The sequence below is a fragment of the Amphibalanus amphitrite genome, unplaced genomic scaffold, assembly GCF_019059575.1.
Source record: "Amphibalanus amphitrite isolate SeventyFive unplaced genomic scaffold, NRLGWU_Aamphi_draft 000707F_arrow, whole genome shotgun sequence".
NCBI lineage: Eukaryota > Metazoa > Arthropoda > Thecostraca > Balanomorpha > Balanidae > Amphibalanus > Amphibalanus amphitrite.
Genome location: NW_024882201.1, coordinates 81,464 through 103,023, shown reverse-complemented (window position 1 = coordinate 103,023; position 21,560 = coordinate 81,464). Strand labels below are relative to the sequence as shown.

The 21,560-nt window shown below is 48.8% G+C and overlaps 3 protein-coding genes across 3 annotated transcripts in view; 2 read left to right on the top strand and 1 right to left on the bottom strand.

Moving 5' to 3' along the window:
- The first annotated feature begins 817 nt into the window (after positions 1–817).
- Positions 818–12,459, top strand: LOC122364908. Its single transcript, XM_043335717.1, has 3 exons — positions 818–1,181; positions 10,550–10,869; positions 12,253–12,459. The coding sequence occupies exons 1-3, from the start codon at positions 1,133–1,135 to the stop codon at positions 12,457–12,459; spliced, it is 576 nt and encodes a 191-aa protein (XP_043191652.1). The 5' UTR covers positions 818–1,132.
- A 463-nt stretch (positions 12,460–12,922) lies between these two features.
- LOC122364907 (MAM and LDL-receptor class A domain-containing protein 1-like) lies at positions 12,923–19,014 on the top strand. Its single transcript, XM_043335716.1, has 7 exons — positions 12,923–13,096; positions 13,480–13,603; positions 16,185–16,374; positions 16,635–16,856; positions 17,236–17,526; positions 18,125–18,256; positions 18,772–19,014. Exons 2-7 carry the CDS (start codon positions 13,551–13,553, stop codon positions 19,012–19,014), a joined length of 1,131 nt encoding a protein of 376 aa, XP_043191651.1. The 5' UTR covers positions 12,923–13,096; positions 13,480–13,550.
- LOC122364913 (stimulator of interferon genes protein-like) overlaps positions 18,533–21,560 on the bottom strand; it is a 44,599-nt gene continuing 41,571 nt past the window's right edge. The window contains exon 2 of the mRNA XM_043335721.1: positions 18,533–20,376. Within this exon, the coding sequence (XP_043191656.1) occupies positions 19,981–20,376 (396 nt within the window). The 3' untranslated portion in view covers positions 18,533–19,980. The remainder of the gene's footprint in view (positions 20,377–21,560) is intronic.

Genomic DNA, 21,560 nt, shown 5'->3' with positions numbered 1-21,560 from the left:
TCGGGACCAGTTAGAACATCGTAAAGTGTGGCTGCTATGGAGTTTTTCGTGGTGCTGATTACGAATATCGTGTTAGTTTTGATCAAAGATGATATCTTGAGGCATTTAGGCCAGGTCGGGTCAGGTCAGGTCAGGTCAACCCGTAGGGGTCCGGCCGGGTACCTACTGGTAGTAGATGTCACCTGACAGCTTCGTAACATCTTACGAAGGCACCAAAACTACTTCGTAAATGTAAATATGGTTGCTAAATTCGAATTCAGCTCCAAAAACTAGCCTGGAAACATGTAAAACTCGAAAAATTGACCCATGAGGCCCTTCTGAGATTTTCACAGCAGATCGTGGCCCACCCGTAGAAAAAGAGCGCTGAAAATGCAGACAATATAATGGAGAGGCCTAGTTAGCCATGTCAAGCCAAAAGATTGCCGGTTTTAGGCGATTGAGCTGCAGTTTCTGAATTCTGAATGGTGCACACTGCACAAACTTTTGTAGACTCTCAATTATATTAATTTGTAATGAGCTTGTAAATTCGTGCCGACTCCCAATCCATAACAATGCGAGAAGGCTTGATGATTTTGCATAGCGAATCAAATAACAGCTGTTGGCATCCAACTTCACATTTTGTTTGCATAACGCGTACCTCTAGGCGGATAAATCCTCATTAGAGACCCTGATGCAGGCAGCTCGTCCCGAGAGCTGACAGTTTGCGTCAGTGCCAGCTCAGTGGCTGCGCGGGATGCGGTCTGCTGTGGCGCTCACTGGGCCGTGAAAGCGGTGTCGATCCCTCGCTGATGCCGCCGCGGTCCGCGCAGACTGCGCGCCAGGTGCCGCTGGGTAGGGACGTGCTGCCGAGCGCTGCGGGGCACGGACGGAGCGCCCGGACATCCGAGACGAGTGTGACGCACCCTGATGAACGTGGCAAACGGAGCCTGGCACGGAGGCTTGTCGGTAAATCGTGAAGGGAACTGAGACGCGGTCTGTGGGACAGTCTAATCTCAGGCCGGGAGGAGAGCTGGAAACCGCTGGACCCGCTCAGGACTGCCAGACACCTCGTGACCTGAACAAAGCCTGCAGAGAGTAGCTTTCAAGAGCAGGAGATTCAGCACATCGAAAAGGACGGGAATCAGAAGAGAAAATGTGTGTGGTCACAAGCAGGAGACGCGGCGGCGGTTTCCATACTGAAGGTAGGCTAACCCGCACTGCTCCCATGAGCGGCGGCACAGCAGCATTACGCACTGTGTGGAGTCGAGGAGTGAGGACTGAGGAGGTATTTCATTTCTCAGGCAGTTTCGTGGCGTTTCTTAACATTTAATTATTGGCATGCTGTAATGTAACTATTTAAATGATGATTCCTTTAATTGCGACTTGAATCACTCAGCAAAAACGGTATCATGAAAATTATTATGCCTGTCATGTAGGCTTATCTAATGCCTAAGTTCCGCGAAGCGCCCTAAGATGATCTTGAATTTTGAATATGTTTTAAAATTTAAGCCTGTATTTTTTTAGACTTGATGAATAATTGAATATGTTGCCAGATTTCGAAAATTCAACTTGCGGATAGACGATACCCACTAACCAGTTTCATGAAAATGTAATTTTCACTAAAGCAAAACATGCTTAGTTAGAAAAGCGCCTTACATTATCTTAGAATAAAACCGTTTTCACGACGGCACATTTGGTCACATTTGGTGCGATTTGGTCAAACTAAGGTTTATAGTTGTTGTTGTTTTTAGTAGTTTTCAGCTTATGTTGCACTAAATGCTTTTATAGTTAGGAATCTGTTTTATCAAATTATCAGACACTATCTTCGAATAAACATTGCAATAACTTCATGTTATGAAGATATTTGCTGCATACCGGGTGGCCCAGAAAAAAACGTTCCCAATTTTAAATCAATATTTCTCAGAAAGTGATTAAGATACAACCTTGAAACTTCCAATAGTCAATGCGGCATATATTTTCAGTAAATGGTATGATATTTATGTTATTCGGTTGATTACTTTTTAAACGGTTCGTGTTTCTAGCATGCCATGTAAAAATCACTTTTTTGCTCAGATGTTTACTAAAAATGTCAGTGAACGGGCCACTTCCATCTCGGCACCACGGCCTGCAGCCATGACTATTGACTGCTACTGGCACTATAGTCTCATTGATGGTTCAGGCCTCAGGGTGACACATTCCCTCTAGCCTTTATCCTTATTCGGTCGTTTTACTATTTGATCTTGAAAGAAGGGCGATCAGCTGTAACCCATGCACCGTGTCACTCCTTTTGCTCGAAACAGAACTTGTGTTGAAACGAATGGCATCCATTAACACAATTTTGGCTTAGTATTTGGATATTTGGTACATAAGTGGGACAAAAATATTAAAAATAACAACACACGTGCTGGTATCATTCACGTATTCTATTTTTTCTATTTTTTCTAACATGGTACGTCTAAGCCAATCATTACTACCGTTCAACAACGGCAAAAAAAGCAAAAATGTCTTACTTAATCCAACATAAGATTGCTGGCTTGAAAATGATGGTACAGTGTTATAATTTGGCATACCAATGCGCAAAGAAGTGACGCAAACTTGTTGAAAATTTTGGCTCGTTATTCGCACTAGAATTTGAGATATAGGCCTCCAAAGTTCGGAACGTTTTTTTTGGGCCACCCGGTACAAGAGCTTTGGTCAGGCTTGGTCAAGTTGGGTGCATTCGCCAATCGCCAGATAATCTGTCGTAAAGACGGCTAAAAGCGATTAACAGAGTAGCTATTATATGAGAAAACACGTAAGTATGTATAAGAGTTGCATAGTTATACTGTATACAGTATATATAGTTAGATTTATATACCTATAGCTGCTTTATAGTCGTATAATTACTTTATCTAAGCATTTGGTTTCGCAAGAAACATTTGAGCATGATGTTCTGCCATGGAATGCTTTATACTTACACATCGCTCATTTTAATTAGCAAAACATTTAAATTTAGCCGTCCCTTAGCTCAGTTGGAAGAGCATTGGACTCCCGGTGGTGAGAGCCCGGGTTCGAGACGCTCCGGCGCTCGATATTTGAGACTCCTGACGGGGATGGTCTGCGGCTGGTGGGAGCAGCCGCGGCCAGTTGAAGTCAGTTGAGTGGGACAGGCCGTGTCCGGCTTTGAAGGGCACGTTAAACTTTGGTATCTAAATTCTCCCGTTACCCGGAATTGCGTGATCGGACGGTAGGGGTCAGGGTTTACGCAACAAGCTCTGCTTAGCGTGAGCTCCGGCTCTGTCAATCCGTCCATTCAAACATTCAAGCTAAATTTATGTAAAAAAGTTCTATGTTCTTCACATAACTTTGAAGGATCCACATTCCACAGCGTCTCCTGCAGTTGATATATTTGTTTAGCCACGGACACTGCCAATTTACGATTGCTTCATTATATAATGAGACTGTCACTTCTTAACTTTCCATATATGGCATGCCTAATCGAGAGGCCGGTTGATATAAAAGCGTAAGCTGATGGTGCTCAGTCAAAGAGCGTTCAATTCATGATATGAGCAATCAGTATGTCATCACAGACGATGACAAGACCACTTCAACAGTATTCAGACACATCGGGACCGTAAGCATTAAATGAGCAAACATTGTGGCATGCTGTCCAATCATGAATTTGTAATAACTATCTACAAGCATACGAGAATTGTCGCTATTTCCTATCGATGGACGCCATATTTTCAACAGTCACACTATTAGTCGAACTGCTAAGCTGTTGCGTAGGCTTACAAACTCTATTGTTGCATATGCAGTTTAGCTGGTGTATGGACCCGTTTGGCGTTTACAGTGTGAGAGCCAGATATTTTGTTTAATTGCTGCCAAATACTTGAGTAGATTCATTACGGCTGTAGCAACTTACTCTCGTTTCAAATGACGAGTAAAGCATTCTTATATCTATGCAGGTAGCCGAAGGTTTGTGTTTTTAATAGCTAAAAACGCCATTCGTTGGAATTGTATTTTTTCTGTTGAAAAAGTCTGAGTTATCGGACATTTTAACAAAAGTACGTCCCTTCGGATATCATAGTTGGTTATTCACTTTTACATCACCCAGATACCGTATGAATGGCTTGTTCGCTTCATTTCGTTACTGCAGTTGTATATTTCATCGAATTGGTCTGTCTGCCCCTATCCGCAGCCCCTGCCACTGACTCCAACCTCGCGCAGACTCAGAGGCCGCGTCACGGGGAGAGAGAGGGAGTGGCACGCAGGGAGGGGTGCACAGCATGAACCGATGGGGAGGGCTGGGCTGGTCAGTCGGGGGCGGGGGAGGGGGAGAGAGGGTGTCAGATGGGGCGGCGCGGTGCAGAGCAGCGACCGGCCTGTCCCGGTGAGCCCCGCTTATACCCCGCGGCACCCCAGTCCCACTGGACCCGGTGGGATGGCCGCCGCACATCCCACATTCCTGCAGCATGATCCATTGCAGGACAATTCATGTCGGCAGTCAGCAGTCAGCACAGATGAGCTGCTGCTTGGAAAAGGATCGCATTACTTTTAGTGAGAAGTTTTTAAATTAGTTTAAAACTTTTTAACGGTGTTGTATAGGAATACAGAACACTGAACAGTGAACATCTTACAGTGAACAGTGAACGTATCCCCAAGGCGCAATTTGCGATAAAAGCACACATTGTTTCGAAACATATACTTAAAGGTATTCATTAATATAGCTAACGGCTATCGTTGTTGATAAAGTTTCACGGTAGTCGATATGGAAAGAGCTCCGTTGCTCAATCGCATGCATGCGTGACATCCGAGCAGGCCCAATCATCTAATCCATTTTCCTTTGCACAACTTTGTTTTAGACGTCTTTGGATCTGGGGAATTCTCACCTGTCGGCCATCTAATCCACTCGCTTTACGTCTCGATGACTGGATCTCTGTCAGAAGCTCTGACGTTTTTGTGGACGTAATATTATACGGTAATAAACGCAAATAAAAATGATCCGGGGAAAATTTAATGGCGTCATTAAACGGAACGACCAATGACAATAAACAGTAAGCTAATTTACATTTTGTGGTGCCAAAATGATGTGGATGTTATTATTTCTGCTGTCCTCTGACACCGTGTACCGTGGAGGTAAATGACTGATTAGTAACGCTACAGTGGTTAATACTGGGTGTGGGCGGCCGGACTGATAGTGACCCTGCCCCACCTGTCTGGCCCGTTGGACTGGGAGGGGAGGGGTGGGGTGTCATCCCTGAGTGACCGCTTTGATCACCGCGTGCACATGGGACCGGGCCAGACAGGGAGGTTTTTAGTGGCCACCTGCCGCTGTCATCAGACCGGACTGCAGCTGTGACCAGTGACCTGATCAGGCCACCTGCGGCTCTCATGAGACCAGACTAGACACCTGCCGCTCTCATCAGACCAGACCAGCTGCATGCGGGACCAAATACCGTGCCACCTGCCGCTCTCATCAGACCAGACTAGAACAGACTGTTGTCCTCACTGCTGAACTGGCCGGCGACCAGGTCACCTGCCGCTGTCATCAGACCAGACAGACCAGCTGCTGTTGTCATAAGGCCAGATCAGACCGCAGCTGTAACCAGACCAGACCAGCTGCTCAGCTGTCATTAGACCAGACCAGGCACCAGCAGGACTTGGACCAGGCCAGACACCTGCTGCTGTCACCAGACCAGACCAGCTGCGATGAAGACTACATTTCGACCAAATAGGTAATCCGTTACTGTGACCAGTGAATTGACCGTTCGCGTTGACCACTGCCTACATAGGTCACTTGTCGGCGTTAGCCAGACCGGACCAGACTACTATATCTGCATCTGGCGCCAGAACAGACCAGTTCGCCTACCGGTGCAGCCAGACCACATACGATCGACAAGACCAAGTTACAAAATTAGACAAGATCGGTCGATATTGGACTGATCCATCGGTTAGTTGACGTCAGACCAGACCAGACCAGCCTAGATTAGACCATCGAATTTTATTAGAGGTGCCGTTAGCTCTTATTCCACTGTCGCACTTGCATTTCTATCCGGATGTCTATACTGCTTTCAAACCTATTGCTAGCTTGTTGAAGTAAAAATGTCGCTTTTTGAACGAAAACTTGCATCCTGCCAAAACATATTATGTTTATTATTTCAAAATATCGTGCAGCACATGACCGCAGCACCGAGATGCAAAGTACTTTTATCACAAACATTTGATGTTATTACTTGTGCTCCAAATTCAGTGACAGGTGTACGTTTTGCAGAAAATGTTGAAACATGTCATCTAACAATGGCCATCTCATCTAACATTGCAACAATGGCCAGAGGATAAAGTGACTTCACCGGAGGGTGAAGTGGCTTGTTATTATATCCCTCGCCGGCCGAGGGGGGGGGGCGGGTGCCGCCCCCCCATAGGGTTTTTTCGCGATAGCTCCGAACACGCTGGCGATAGAGAGCTGAAACTTGGCATACCTGACCTTTGATCCAAACCGAATCTTTTGACACCAACCGCATTTTTGGGTCAGGTCAGGTCACTGACCTATGACGTCATAAGTGAACCTCTGCACGGTCTTCAGATGTCGCAACTTCGCAACGCCCTCACTGCCAGAGGAGATGTCACAGGGAAATGAAACTTGCAGGATCTAGTATCCATTATGAGTCCCACAACTTGTATATCTCGGATTTTTCCTAAAGGTCATATGAGGTCAGGTCATTTTCGTGACCTCACCATTATAAGTCAATGGGGAAAAATGAAAACTGCTATTCTGGCGCCGGGAACGATCTCCAACTATCTCAAGCACACAGAATCGTGATTTGATGCACTCCTTGCAAGGTTAGATGCGTCACTTTTGCAATGTTGACCTTGCGTGACGTCATTTATGACGTCATCAAGGTCATATTAGTTTTTCGTCAATAACTCTTGATCAAATTGAGCTAGCGAGTCGGGAAAGCCACCAATGGACTCAGGAAGACCTGCCGAATCGAATGATATGCGACATGACCTCTTTCGACCAGCTTCGTGACCTGGGGGTGCTGACCTGACCTTGACCTGAGGTCAACACCCCATGTTGACCTGACCCGGACAAAAAGTATACCATTCGACGCGCCTGAGCGAGACGAACACGATGCTGCCAAAATCGGCGCTCTGCGGCAGTTTTTTGCGAAGTTATTCACCAAAAACTGAACCGTACCTTGGGGCACTTGACCTGACCTCAGAGGTCACCGGTTGACCTAGGACCTTAAAATCGGGTACCAATCTCTGCGTCTCGTAACGGCGCACACGCTCGTTTTTTCCGCCACGCGCTAGCTCCACCAGGGGCGAAACGGCGAGGGGGGGGGTCGTACCCGCCCCCCCCCCTCGGCCGGCGCGTATGTAGAAAACCAATAGGTCCGGCGAGGGATATAGGGAACACGATCGTCCAGCTTTTGCACAAATATAACATCAGCCTAAATTATGAAATTAGGTATAATGCTTTGTTGAAAATTTAGATCCCTGCCATTGCTAAAGGGGAAAAGGTATTTGACCAGTTAAATACGGTAAAATAGGTATACGGTAATGTCTTCGAAAACGTTGCATAGCTGCAACAGCCGGCTCACCCCGCAGGGCCGGGGAGGACAGTAACGCCGTTGCAGCCGCAGCTGACGGGAGGGGAGAGTAACCGAGTTACATGTATCGACCTTTTTTGTATCTACTGCTTAAATAGCACGATATGAAAAGCTTGGTCTAAGTTTCTACCATTCCAAAGAACGACGCACTACATATTAGGTAAGATCTACTCCCAAAATGAAATATCTCGATAACTAAGACGCCCATCGTTGAGACAATATGGTTTGAAATGAAAATCTAGTATCAGAAATGAGGAGACACCTTTTTTGGGAGGGGGGTATATTTTCCGCCATTAGGATCCCCTGTATTAGGATCCCCTGTATCCTCGGGGTCCAGCGTGTGTGACCTCGGATATGAGCTGAGCCGTCGGCGCGGCGGGAGGAGGGACCGGAAGCGACTGCTGACACTCCCCCCCCCCTCCCCGGCTGCAGCGGCGTAGCCTCCCCTCCCGGCACCGCTGGGTGGGCCGACTATTACGGTACTTTGTCCGGCAGTGAGCACCATTTGCTCACTAACCGATGGGGCCGGCGCCATTACTGTCTACCAAGGTCAGGGAACACGTAAATCGTAACTGGGAACACGTAAACATGAACAGGAAGCACGTACCTTTGAGCTGGAAACACGTAACGCTGAGCTGGGAACTGAATCTGAACTGACAACGCTGAGATATTTGGTTAATCGGCCGCATGAGGCATTGAGGCAGTATCGCGAGTGACGACGGGGCAGGAATTGGTCACGTCACACTGCCATGGGAACGCCAGACGGCTGAGAGTATTCACTATGTGAAGGCTACTATGGAGCCATATCGAAAAGTGGTGTATGATTAAAAATGCATATTGCATAATGCAGTAATTCGGCGATAACACTAACACTCAGCACATGCAAAATGAATACTGGATAATGCAAAGGGTGACGAGCTTTGTAATGCGTAAAGCTGTATAGCGCATACCATGCCAAAAGCTCATACAGACTTAATTTAATCGGCTTTTTCTGCACGCATAAATTGCATAACTATGTTGTGACTAAAAATGGGGAGTGTGTCTAGACGACTGGGTGAGAAGAAAATGCATAATGCAGTTGCTGAAATGTGTGAGCTTTTTATTAGAATATGCCTCACTTACTCGGTGATAATCAATGCAATGAATGGTATCAGGCAGGTAGAAATAATAGAATAAATATAGAATGATCTATTTTACATATTAAGCTCTATACATATCTATTCACCTAGAAAATGAATAACACAGGCAGCACAATAAACATTTTATTTTGTTGTATTTATTTGGCTCTTGTGACTGGTTGGTCTCAATAACATCACAGACGTACCGATTGGTGTTTTCATAAATGCTGGGATATCCTGTTAATTTTATACAATCGTCTGCCATCACAAAAAGCCATTGCCTGGAGTTTGTTTAGTTCTATAAATATACTCGTAGTCGTAAGCACAGACATATAGATCGGACATGGCTTGGTTGGCTTCCCCTATAACCTTCAGATTTCGCGATGTGAGCGGAGGTGCTAAACTGTGTGTCACACTGACTGACATCGTCCCGTCATTTCGTCCTCGTTAATAGCGGCAGAGACTAAAATCTGCCACGGTGACACGGTGAAAACTGCCGTTCAAGTCATGATTACGTATGCAGTAACACGTTGGGGTAGGTCAAATAGTTGGCCTCATGCTTATCATCAGCAGGCGATGAGATTTGTACAGCGGGCAATTCTCATGCCATAGCGTTCCAGTTATATTTTATTATCGCATTTTACATAATATGACTAAAACATTGCATGGCATTACTCAGCATTGATCACATATACGTTAAATATCTGATCACATATACGTAAAAACTCTACCTCATACCGACTCTAACCTCAAAACATCGGGCCACGAGACCAGGCCAGTTAGAGCATTAGGGATCCTCGTTCAATTTTCACGATTAATTGCTGTCGATTAGGTACTTTGGAAAACTTAGCACGTAAAACTTAACATGAAAAAATTCCCATGTTGATAGATGCTTACACAATTTAGTTAAAAAAGAATATGGTTGACATGTCGGTAACCGCACGAATCTGTGATATTTTCATAAGCTGAAAGGATATGCTAACATGCTAGAATGCATGATCAGAGTACAGACATGCTAGAGAGTGCCGTATAGCCCTTTTCACGACGGCCATCTGGTACACATTTGGTGCATATCTGGTCAGATTAGGTGCAGAGCTGGTCAAATTAGGTTCATTGTGTCTCTTAGTGGCTATCAGCTAGGGTTGTACTTATTGCTTATATGCCTATACTTTGTCATATTATCAGAGAGCATCATCGATTAAAACACTGAAATAAATTAATAAGATGAAGGTATTTGCTGTAAAAGAGACTAGGTGCAGATTTGGTCAAATTAGGTGCATTCGCCGTATAGCCCGTCTTTGAAAATGGCTATTATCCTTGAGTTGAAAGCGAATATACCGGAAGCAAGATCAAGCCCCTGATTAGTAGCGGGTGCGTTTTTCAATAGTAAATTTTGCATGCCTTTCATCGCGGCTAAATAGCACACCATAGGTGTCTGATGTAATTAATTAACCTTGTCGCATTGTGCTTACCGTAATTCACTGTTCGCCCATTGTCCGGCTTATTGAGCGAAATGGGTCATCCGCCACTATGCACGGGAGATTTAGCTCAACGCGGCGGGTATCCCGAACAGAGATAAGTGGAAACAAAATTTTTAGCTAGAAAAATTAAAGCTTAAAATTGTGGAAAAGAATAGTTAGGTATGGGTAATTTTTAAGAAACGCGAGGTCTAGGAAAAGTGTAGGCATTATAAGATAATGAAAAGATAAAAGATAAAAGGTTTCATGCCACTATGAAAAAAATGTTTGTGTCTTTAAAGGGGAAAATATGGTGCCAAGGTGTGAGATACGTGTCGTTGAATTCAGTTATCTCAATGTGGCAACGCACTAAATTGTTTCCCTTTGGTGTCCGTTTCAGCCTGGTTTCCAGTCCGTCGGCGCTGTCCACTGGTCCACTGGACGTTCGTCTGTCTGCTGGTGTGGCTCGCTCCCTACCTGGTCACCGCTCAGAGGTCAGACCATGACACCGCCCTCCTGGACCCGCTACCCGCGCCGGTGTCGGCCCGGCTGGTACGAGCTCGGCCGGTGCAGGGTGGTAACAGCCTGCAGAACACTGCCGAACCGGGAGGTGCAGGGGTGGGAGAGCGAGCCGTGGAGGACCCACTGGAGGACCCCCTGCAGCAGCTGAACCTGGAGGAAGGCTCCGGTGGCGGCGAGGAGGACCCGGAGGAGGTGGTGGTGAGTGAACGAGTCTGGAGTCGCAGGACTATGGACGGACCGTGACTCGTGAGGAGTGAGAACTAACGACAGTAAGGACAAGTCGTGAGGACTAAGGACAGTGAGGACAGGTCGTGAGGACTGAGAACAGTACGAACGAGCCGTAAGGACTGACGACATTAAGGACTGACGTGAGGACTGACGACAGTTAGGACGGCCGTGATGACTGACGACAGTAAGGACGGGACGTGAGGACTGATGACGACATTAAGGACGGGACGTGAGGGCTGATGGCGGCGTATATGTTGGGGAGACCTTATAGACAAATGACGATAAGCTGGGACTTTTGAGGACTGACGATGACAGATGGAACGGGCCGTGACTCGTGAGGACTTGAGGCTTTGTCTGATTGTGGTGAGTCTCTCGGGTGGGGCGAGGACTGATGAGGGGACCGGCAGCGACCCTGACCTACAATTACAGACGCTGGTGCGGGAACCGAGGTTAAAAAAAAAATGATGCCAGCTATCGTGCGGTAATACCAGAAATGTAAGAAAAATATATCAGGTGATATGCGAGCTGGGAGTATTTTATACTTCATATACAGGAGAACAAATTGATAAAGGTTTGTTGCACAATGCACAACATGTATGCATAGTGTATACCATTGCATGTATTTATTTGACCAGTCAGTAAATGCTTCGCCTTCATCGTATGCATGCTACTTTTTTTTTTTGCAAATTTAGAAAGTCGCTGATATTAATAGATTCACTGATTCCCGAGGTCAAAGTATTTACATGCAGTTATGCGGGCTCAGACCTTATACCGACCGATAAAAGAGAACTGCGTCAATGTCAGAATTTATAACCGAAGTCCGTTAAACAAGTCCCCATGACCGGGCACGCCTAACTGTGCCGAGACCGGTTCATCCCACAACTGTAGCGAGCCTCGCCACCCCTGGGACTCTCATCCCTTTCAGCTTGGGCCCGTAAACCTTAGATGCAGATCATCATTAGGGTGGCACAAAATGCACGACATTCAAACTAGTCACTCCCTCGCTATGCAAAAACGCTAATGGACGATGAAAAACAGTTCACCGTTATTCCTGAGTGGCGACGAACAATAGGCGATTCACTGCTAATGACTTACTAAAGCATCACAATCACAAATATATAAATAATCGTGCGATATGTGTACCTATTGCGTACAACTGCGGATAGCTCCTTGACATCTATGTGATTTTATGCTGTTCAGTGTTAATGTCATTGTCCATGTTTTTATGTAATTTGATGAGTGTTTTATAACTCGCCATTACCTTTGGATTTCAAAATATTTATTTATATGAACAGTTTGTGATTCATTTTAAAAACGATCACATGTCTAACATATTATTCTGGTCTTTTTCAGAGTCAACAATTTGAAGGACCTCGACGAGAACCAGGCACGTATGGTGGCGATGTGCAACTCAGCATGGTTACAGTTTCACAACCATGGTTCTTCAAGCGTAGAACCAGCGAAGAGCGCTGGCCTTCATTGGTCTATGGGCTGTCTGATAGTACGCTGATGAGCGTGTCTGTGTCCGCTGACGTGTGTCCGCTGACGTGTGTCCGCTGACATGTGTCCGCTGACGTGCGACTGTGTCCACTGACGTGTTTCTGCTGACGTGTGTCTGCGCATGTTCGCTGACATGCGTCCGCTGATTCGTGTCCGCTGACGTTTGTCCGCTGACGTGTGTCCGTTGACGTGTGTCCGCTGACTTGTGTCCGCGTGTGTCCGACGTGTGACGTGTCCGCTCACCGCTGACGTGTGTCCGACGTGTGTCCGCTGACCTGTGTCCCCTGACGTGTGTCCTACGTGTGGCCGCTGACGTGTTTCCGCTGACGATTACATAACGTGCACTTTGGTCTTTGGTGAGAATCGCAACAGACAGTTCAAGGCAAAGGGAGGAAGGGACTTCGTACGTCGGTAGGAAACTGTTATTTATATGAACTCTCCAATATACGAAAACCCACGACCAGACGGTAAACGTTAATGCTTCGGATGAGTGATGTTTTAGCCAAATCACGCTCAATTTGACCTTTCTCTTTACCAACAGGAGTGTTGGAGTGCGATTTCGGTTCGGGCGACCGGGGTGTGTCGCTGTGTGATTACTCCAACTCCAACATCACCGTGCTCCGGTGGCAGGCCTCCACGGGAAGGTCGAGCAACTGGCTGGGCGGACCTCCAACAGACGCCACCGGCTCGCAGGACGGTGAGGGGAAAACAGATGCGGAGCGGAAGAAAGAACTATCGATGAATCCCCATTGCACATGATTATTATTGTAATGATTAATTGAGTCAATCATTCGGGTGCATGCAGTAGTTATGCTAAGCAATATTTGCATTCGTCCAGGGTTGAGGCAGGTAAGAAAGTTTACAAAACAAGCCTAGCCATCACTTTTTAACAATCGACTAACATAGCAATTGTCCATAGCTCGGCCTCGTGTCAAAAGAAAAAAAAAAGAAATATTTCAGAACGTAAGCGAAAACATGCATATTGCATAATGCATAGGTATTGCTTACGAGCATAATCACTAAACGTGTAGATAGCGGACATTGCTCCAGCCATGCTCGACATTTGGCTTATCGTTTCAGGTGGCTACGTGTTTTTCGAGACGTCTGAGCTTCCGGACGATGACGCGTTGCGAGTGAACAGCGAATCGGCTATGCTGGAGAGTGGTCTGCAGCCGCGCACCCCGCCCGCCGGCCAGTGTGTCCAGTGAGTCATCAGCAGCCGCGGGTGGCCTCCCCCCGCGCAGAGACTTCGTGAGGGGTTCCCCGGAGACCGCAGAACAAATAAAGCCTGCTCGACGCCGCACTGCATCCTCCCGGGACGTTTCAAATTTGGCATTTGCAGCACCCCAGACGTCATGAACTGCGAGCTGAAGAGGCCAATATCACAGCCGAGGAGGACAGTTGTCAGCTCAGTTACCTTAATGCTATAACATTATCTTGCAGCGCACTTCGACATGTGCATGTGCTATCAGGAGTCATGAATGCACTTCCACTGACGACTTGCTAAGATATGCCTATATCTGTTAGCTGCCCGCTGCCATTGGTTGTGTCTAATCCAGCCTCTCTGTTTGCAAACTTGATTGTCTATCGTTAGCTACCTGTAAACGTCTGATCGATGCCACGTATATGGTATGGCACATCGAAGACGTCTCTAGAACAAAATTATGTCGGTTAGCATTCGAATGGACGCAACGGAGCACTGAAATTTGTATTACATACTCGCATGGGTGTCGATTTGTATACCTTTGGGGGTGCTGCAGCACCCCCAATGCTCAAATGAGCACCCCCAATGGTTTTCCGGGCACCCCCAATGATTTTGTCCCTCAATAACTCCCACTAACTCTGCTTGAGGAAAATAATTGTTCTGCAGTCTTTCACTACAAAAAATAAAACAATTACCCAATTTACAAGGCATGAAATAAAGATGTAAAGAAAAGAAAAGTTAGTTTTAGGAAGAAGGGCGAAAAGACGTTAAATTGCAAAGACACTTGTGTGGGTCCGTCGTACACGGGTGTCGGACTCTTAGAGCTGCTGGTGCGTACCCTTTACAAGCCGGCAGGGGGCTCCAGAGACCGGCGACGGGCCCTCAGAGGCCGGCAAAGGGCCTCAGAGGCCGGTGGTACCTTCAGAAACCCTGTGGGGTCGTCTTTAGAGACCGGAACGGACTCAGACGCCGATGGGGCCCTCAGAGTCGCCGGTGTGGGGCCTTCAAATGTCACCGGTGGCAGGGTGGCCGGCCCGTCACATGCGCACTAGTGGGGCCTTCAGAAGCTACGATGCTGGGCCCTCAGAGCCGCCGATATAGGGCCTTAAGAGGCACTAGTGTGGGGCCCTCAGATATGGCAATGTGGGGCCCTCGGACTGGAGGCGCCGGTGTGGGGGCTTCGCAGTCGCCGGTGACGGCCCTCACAGGATTATCAGTACCTCACATCTCTTCATTTGGTTGTGGGGGCTCTCAGAGACACTGGTTTAGGGCCATCACAGGCGCGCGTGGGGCCCTCAGAACTGCTGTTACGGAACGGACCCTTCATAGGCCGACAAAAAGATATCAAGAGGTCACCGGTGCCTTCAGGAGCCTTGTGGGGTTCTCAGAGACTGGCATGGTGCGCTCAGACGCCGTTGGGACCCTCCGAGTCACCTGTGTGAGCCGTCAGGGTCGCTGGTAACTGACAATGGCCCTCAGAACCGCCCATGTAGGGTTTTTAAAGGCATTGGTGTAGGGCCTCAGAGTTAGGGGTGTGGGGCCCTCAGGGACGCCGGTGTGGCGCTCAGGGGCGCCGGTGAGGGCCCTTACAGTCGCCGTTATATGGGCCCTCAGAGAAATGGGTGTGGGGCCATTATAGGCGGGTGTGCAGCTCCTAGACCTGGCCCCCTATAGGCCGGTTAAGACCCCCCAGAGGCCGGCAAGTGGCCCTCAGAGGCTGGCTTGGGGCCCTTATGGATATCTTAATGTTGGTACTTGTGGGCCCATGAGGTGTTCTTACGAGCCCTGTGGGGCCCTTCTGAGTCTAAATATAGCCAACGTGGACCCTCAGCGGCCAATTGGCGCCGCAGGGCCCCTCAGGCCCGAATAACCCGATGGGCCCCTGAACCTGATGGGGGGGGGGGAAATCCCGTGATTATCAGTAGGTACCTTATGGGGATACCCAACCATGCCTTGCACGGTTGTGCCCCATGGCAAAGCTGCAATCTTTCACCCGGTGCAGGGGTTGAGCACCCCCAACCATTTTGAAAAATCGACACCCCTGCATACTCGTAAAACTCCCTAAGCCATTCTTCCTTCGTATGTCATTTTGTTGGATTGCATTGTGTATTACACCTAACATTTGGGAGCTCTGTTCAAGGCATGAACGGTGCACGGTGCTTTTTTATATTCAGCAGGTGCCTTGTTTACTTTTATTGACGATTTCATGGTTCATGTTTACCCGTCAGTTATAGGGAAATGTCAGCCGGCCTGGTCTGCCCTAGATGCTAGTAAAGCGACCGCCGGTCCCTACGCTGTTGAAATGCACCGCTATGTGGTGTGGTGTAGTGTTTATGTATATGTAGTCGACTACAGAATGATGTTCCACTCCTCAGAAGCTATCAGTTGACCGAAGCGCTAAGAATTGTGCCGTTTATCACGCAATTAAGCGTGTCGATTGTATTTTGTAAGCATTGGGACAAAGCTATAATTTGTGAGCTCAGCCCGTGTGATGCGGCACAGCCTACCACTCCAGGCAAGCAATTGCCTGTGAAAAGTGGAACATCATTCTGTAGTCGACTATACCCTGCCTACCCGCCAGGTTCGCCTACCACCGCGAGGGGCTGAGCGCCGGTGAGCTGCGGGCCCTGCTGCACCCGGTGAGTGACGCCGAGCTGCTCGGGTACCCGGTGGATCACAGCGGGGACACGGTGCTGGCTCACAGCTCCGCTGACGTGGCTGGATCCTGGAGCTCGGCTGAGATGATCTACACCTACCCCGGTAGACATACGGTGAGAAGGGGAAAACGTTGAGAGTGGTGACTGAACACATGGTGCAATGATAAGCGCAAATTTTCACTTCCACTCATCATGTATTTACATATCTCCGTAAATGACGGGATCATATTTAAAATTTCGCTTTTGACTGTTGGAAGTGCAAGCTATTCATAATTCATGCTAATAAAATATCGTCGTTTAGGAAACGAATGCAAAATCGGGCTACAAGGGGTTGAATTGTGGCAGCGATGACGTCTTCTATCTCCCGCGGGCAGATTGTGTTCGAGGCGATCCCGTGCCGGTCACGTCGTGTTGGCTCGTGCAGTCCCGACTACCGCGGCCACATCGCTGTCGACTCGGTACGTCTGGCCCCGGACGGGTGTCTGGGACACTGCACCTTCGACGGCGGCGCGTGCGGCTGGACCCAGGACGACAGCGACGACTTTCAGTGGGAGCTGAGCCGCGGCAGCCTCAGCCGCGACACCGGCCCGAGGGCGGTGAGTCAGTGGGGTCAGATAAGGTGAATCGAGTGGGGGCAGATAGTCTGGTAAGACAGAAGAGGAGTAATATGTGAGTCACGATGGACACAGGGGGTGAGTCTGTCGGAATAGTGTGTCCCGAGCGGTGTTCAGTGGGGATAATGGCCCGAGGAGGTGAGGGCTTAGGTTTGCACCCTCAAGATCAACGACAGCATTAGTGGTCGCTGTCATTACTTTGATCAGCAGCACTGTCTCAATTTTCCGGTGAACTTTCCCTCAAGACACGACCTCCAGCTCCCGTCCTCGCTGCTCCGGTCTGTGAATACCGCTGGTCCACTCCCGCCACGGCGGCCCACTGAACCCCTGACCCCACACACCCTATCCATGTCACCGACAGGACCACGGCAGCGAGCTGTTCGGCAGCACCTCGGGCGGCTACATGTTCGCCAGCTCGGCGTTCCCGCGCCGGCCGGGCGACCGGGCGCGCCTGCTGAGCCCCCAGCTGTCCGCCGGCCAGCCGCGCTGTTTCCGTTTCTGGCTGTACCTGTTCGGACCGGGCGTGGGCACGCTGCGCGTCCTGCTGCTGGCTGGCGACCGGCGGCAGGAGCTGTGGCGGCTCTCCGGGCCGGCTGGTCAGCAGTGGCACCAGGGACTGGTCACTGTCTCGGCAGAGGCCGGCACCTTCAGGGTGAGCAGGGGCGGAGAAGAGGGGAGGCAGAGTGCGGGCGGGGTGGGTCGATGGACAGTACGGGGCAGGAGGAGAGAGATGTTTAAAACTTATCACTGGGTTGTCTTGGTGGAGGAGGTCGGGAGGCCTGTTACGACAGTGAAGGCTGCGACATCCTTTTGACCTCTTCTGCTGTGTGACACCCCGCTGACCTGCCATGACCTGCGACCCGCTGACTTGCCCTGACTTGTGGCCCGCTGACTTGCGATACTTGACTCGTGACACCTGACTGACCTCATCTGACCTGTGACCCCCGCTGACCTGCTCTGAGCTGTAACTGGCCGCTTACCTGCCCTGACCTGTGACCCCTGACCTTCCCCGATAAGTGACCCGATACCATGACCTATGACCCTTCGACTGACCCGCAGTGACCTATGGCCACCGTGCATCGGCTGATCTGTCCTGACCTGTGATCCCCGGCTAATGTATCTTGTCTTTTGACCCATTAACCTGTTCTGACCTGAGACCCACTGACCTGACCTACTGTGACCTGTGACCCTCCGGCTGACCGGCCCTGACCTGTGACCCTCCGGCTGACCGGCACTGACCTGCGTCTCAGCTGGCGCTGGAGGCGGAGCTGGGCACCGAGCGGCTCGGCGACATCGCCGTCGATGACGTCTCGCTGGAGAGCGGCATTTGTCCGGCGGCCCCGCAGACGGCGGCGCCCTGGTCTTCGGGCTGCACGTTCGAGGTGAGCTGCAGACCGCTCTGTGGTGTCCTGTGCACTGGGCCCTGAGTCGCGCTGAGTCGCCCTGAGTCGCCCTGTGCGGGTCGGACAGTTACGAGTACTGCAGCTGACTCGCAGCTGTGTGACCGGCCGAACAGCTCAGATGTGTTGCCTCACCAGCACGAGTGGCATGTCCAAACGCATTCAGCATGTCGATGGTTAATGTGTATGTGAATAGGTGCAATATGCTGTCAATTATATTTGAGTATCTTAAAGAACAATCATTCACAATTTCTGTCACACATTATCAGCATATATTCACATGATTCACACCAAATCAATTCAAAATGTCAATCATTGCTATTAGCGTGCACGCCTCGTACATTAATATGCACAACAGAGTAGACTGTCAACCCTATATGTAACCATCATTTTCTCGATATCCGTCCGTTTACCGTGCTGATTTCGCCCTCGCATTCCGATTATAGCGGCGGTCCCACAGTATTTCACAGCATACGACGTCTCCAATTTGTGTTCAGGTGGACACGTGCGGCTGGGCCGGTGTCGAGGGCGACCGCGGCCTCTGGGAGCGGGTGGTTGCCGCGGCCGCGGATGGCATCCCGGCCACCGACCACACGACCGGCCGGCCCGGCGGCGGCCTGGTGCGTCTGGGGCCGGCCGACCCGCCGCCGCCCGGCCACATGGCGCGCCTCCTCTCCCCGCGGCTCGACCGGCCCGACGCCGCCACCGCCGCGTGCCTTACATTCAGGTGGGTCCGCTGACGTCAGATCCATCTGACGTTCAAGCGAGTTGGCCTCCGTGAAACACATCTCACGTTCATTGAAGTTCACCCGAAGCTTTTAAAAATTCGAATATCCTTCTATTATAGCAGTCTTGGCTTTCGGCTCCCTATCGGTTAGTTTGTTTCACAAGAATACGAAAATGCTTTTACCCGTCATGCAGGCACCAGCGTGCTTATTTGCAAAAGACATTTCTATTAAAGATGCTGATTATAGTCGCGCTGCGCACATGCACAATTTCAACACAACGATTTCCAACTCTAGGTAGGTATATCGACATCACTCGTTTTTTTCTATCAGCAGCTAAATGGTAACAATGACAGCCAAATACAATGGTACTAAATACAAATACAAATACCAAATACCTAAGATGAAGTGTCACTTGTGAACTATATCCGGAAATTACCTCTAAGATTGGTCAACAACTAAAGGCCGCCGTCCACTGGTAGAGTACGCGCTGAATTTAACATGGGGCGGTTCAGCGCCGGAAGCGCGATGAATCGCAGGCAGCTGATTCTTCGGTGGCTGTTGGGCGCCGAATCACGCGCTGACGACTGAAGATTACTTTACGGCTCCTGACGACTTGAAATACTTCAACTTTTCAACGCGTTCTGGGTACTGGACAATAACGCGCAAAATGCGCGCATAACCATTGAATGGCGGAGAAAATCATTCAATTTATTCGAAGCAAATACGTCAAACGAAGCTCATTGACAATTTTAAGCATGCGAATCACAAGTAATTTTTTATCAAGCACAACATCACTTCCCCCAAGCTACTTTACGAACGCAGTTTTGGAGCCACGGTAGTGGCTGTCATCAGCTACTCGCAGCGTCCGTAGACTTCGTCTGATCGACGCTTCTCGGGGGCTGGTGAGTCCGCGGTCGGCGCTCGCGCTGGGCGTGTCACGCTCGGCCCAGTTTCCCTAGACTCCACCTCACTGATGCTCTAGGGGGTTGGTGAGTCGGCGCTCGCCCGAGAGCGTGTCTCGCTCTGCTCAGACGCGCGGGCCGCCTCCTCGGCCTCTTCTTTTTCCAGCTCCTTTAGGCACTCAAGCACCTTACTGCGAACTTCATTGACGTCGTAGATGGGAACTAGCTTGATCTGGTTTCCGACGGCCTGCTTCGTGGCCAGAATGGCCTCCAGCTGACTCATAAAACGTTTGGCGAACTCTTCAAACTCCGCTGCTTCGAATTTCGCAGTGGCATCATCGACGGCGTGCGCGGCCGTTCGGATCGGGGTGGCCTCCTCCATTGCCACGCGGTACGTTTTGCCACCCTCTTCAATGCGGTACACCTGAGTTTCTCCGAACTTCCTTCCATGGTCTTCGATGCCTTCCAGCTTCTGTAAACCAAACAAATAAACACATAAACCAGTTAGTTAGAAGTCAGTGAGTGTATGTGTGTACGGCTGGAGTATTTAATGGTGACAGGGTTTAGACCAAGATGTTTAGCTTGTAATCTTCCCACCTGTGCCTCGTTTCATAAAGCGAGTCCGTAACTTACGCCGGTTTTTGGTCTTGTATTGCAAGCGCATGTGAAGCGATGAATTTATTTCCCCTCTCCCTTCTGTTCTTGCTTGCAAAATAAATAAATTCAATGATTCAATCTATCGTCATCGCTTCACATGCACTTGCAATACAAGACCTAAAACCGGCGTAAGTTAACGGACTCGCTTTATGAAACGAGGCCCTGGTTGGTAAACAAAGGACATTCATAGACAAACATTTACCTAATTACATTTTTTGGTAACTCATGTAACCGAAAAGTGGCCGAGATGAGCGCATGACGATACATTTCAATACCAATAACGTTTGTTGTTCAAGTTGAAGCAGCTTATCTATTCGTAATTAGCAGCCCTCCTTTCTGCAAAGTCCGCTTTGCCCCGCCCCTACCTTGCTGATAGCCTCTAGAAAGGTCATCCGAGGTCATTTGAGGCTACAAACAGATTTTTGCCAATAACTCTCGATTGGAAAGAGATAGAACACTGGGAGTGGGGATGGCTTAAATTGTGTTTGTCTTGTCGAGACGCATCGAATGACATGCAACATGACCTATTTGGGTCACCACGTGACCTTGAGGCTTGAACTGAGGTCAAAATTTGACCTTGACTTTTCCAGGTAAAAAATGTATATGTTTCGAAGCGACTGAGGGAGAGAAACACGATAGTGCCATTGCCAATTCTTCATCTTTGCTGGTTCAAAGTTATTCTTTGCTGGTTCAAAAGTTATTCGTGATAAAACTTTTATCCAAAAACAGCTATTTTCACAATATTTGACCTATGGAGGCTTAAAGGGACCCTCCCACCTTCAAAAAAGTTAATGAATTGGCATAAAAGTGATGTAGCGTGAATCACAAAGAGCGAAAATGAACATCTACCAAATTTTACCGGAAAATATTCACCCGTTTTCGAGATATAAGACTTTTATTTTTGTTTACTTTTTGGGAAATCCGCTGTTTCTATGACGTCACATAAAGGTTTTCTTTACGTCAGCATTTGGAAGCAATAGTTTGGTATCAAAGTGCGAC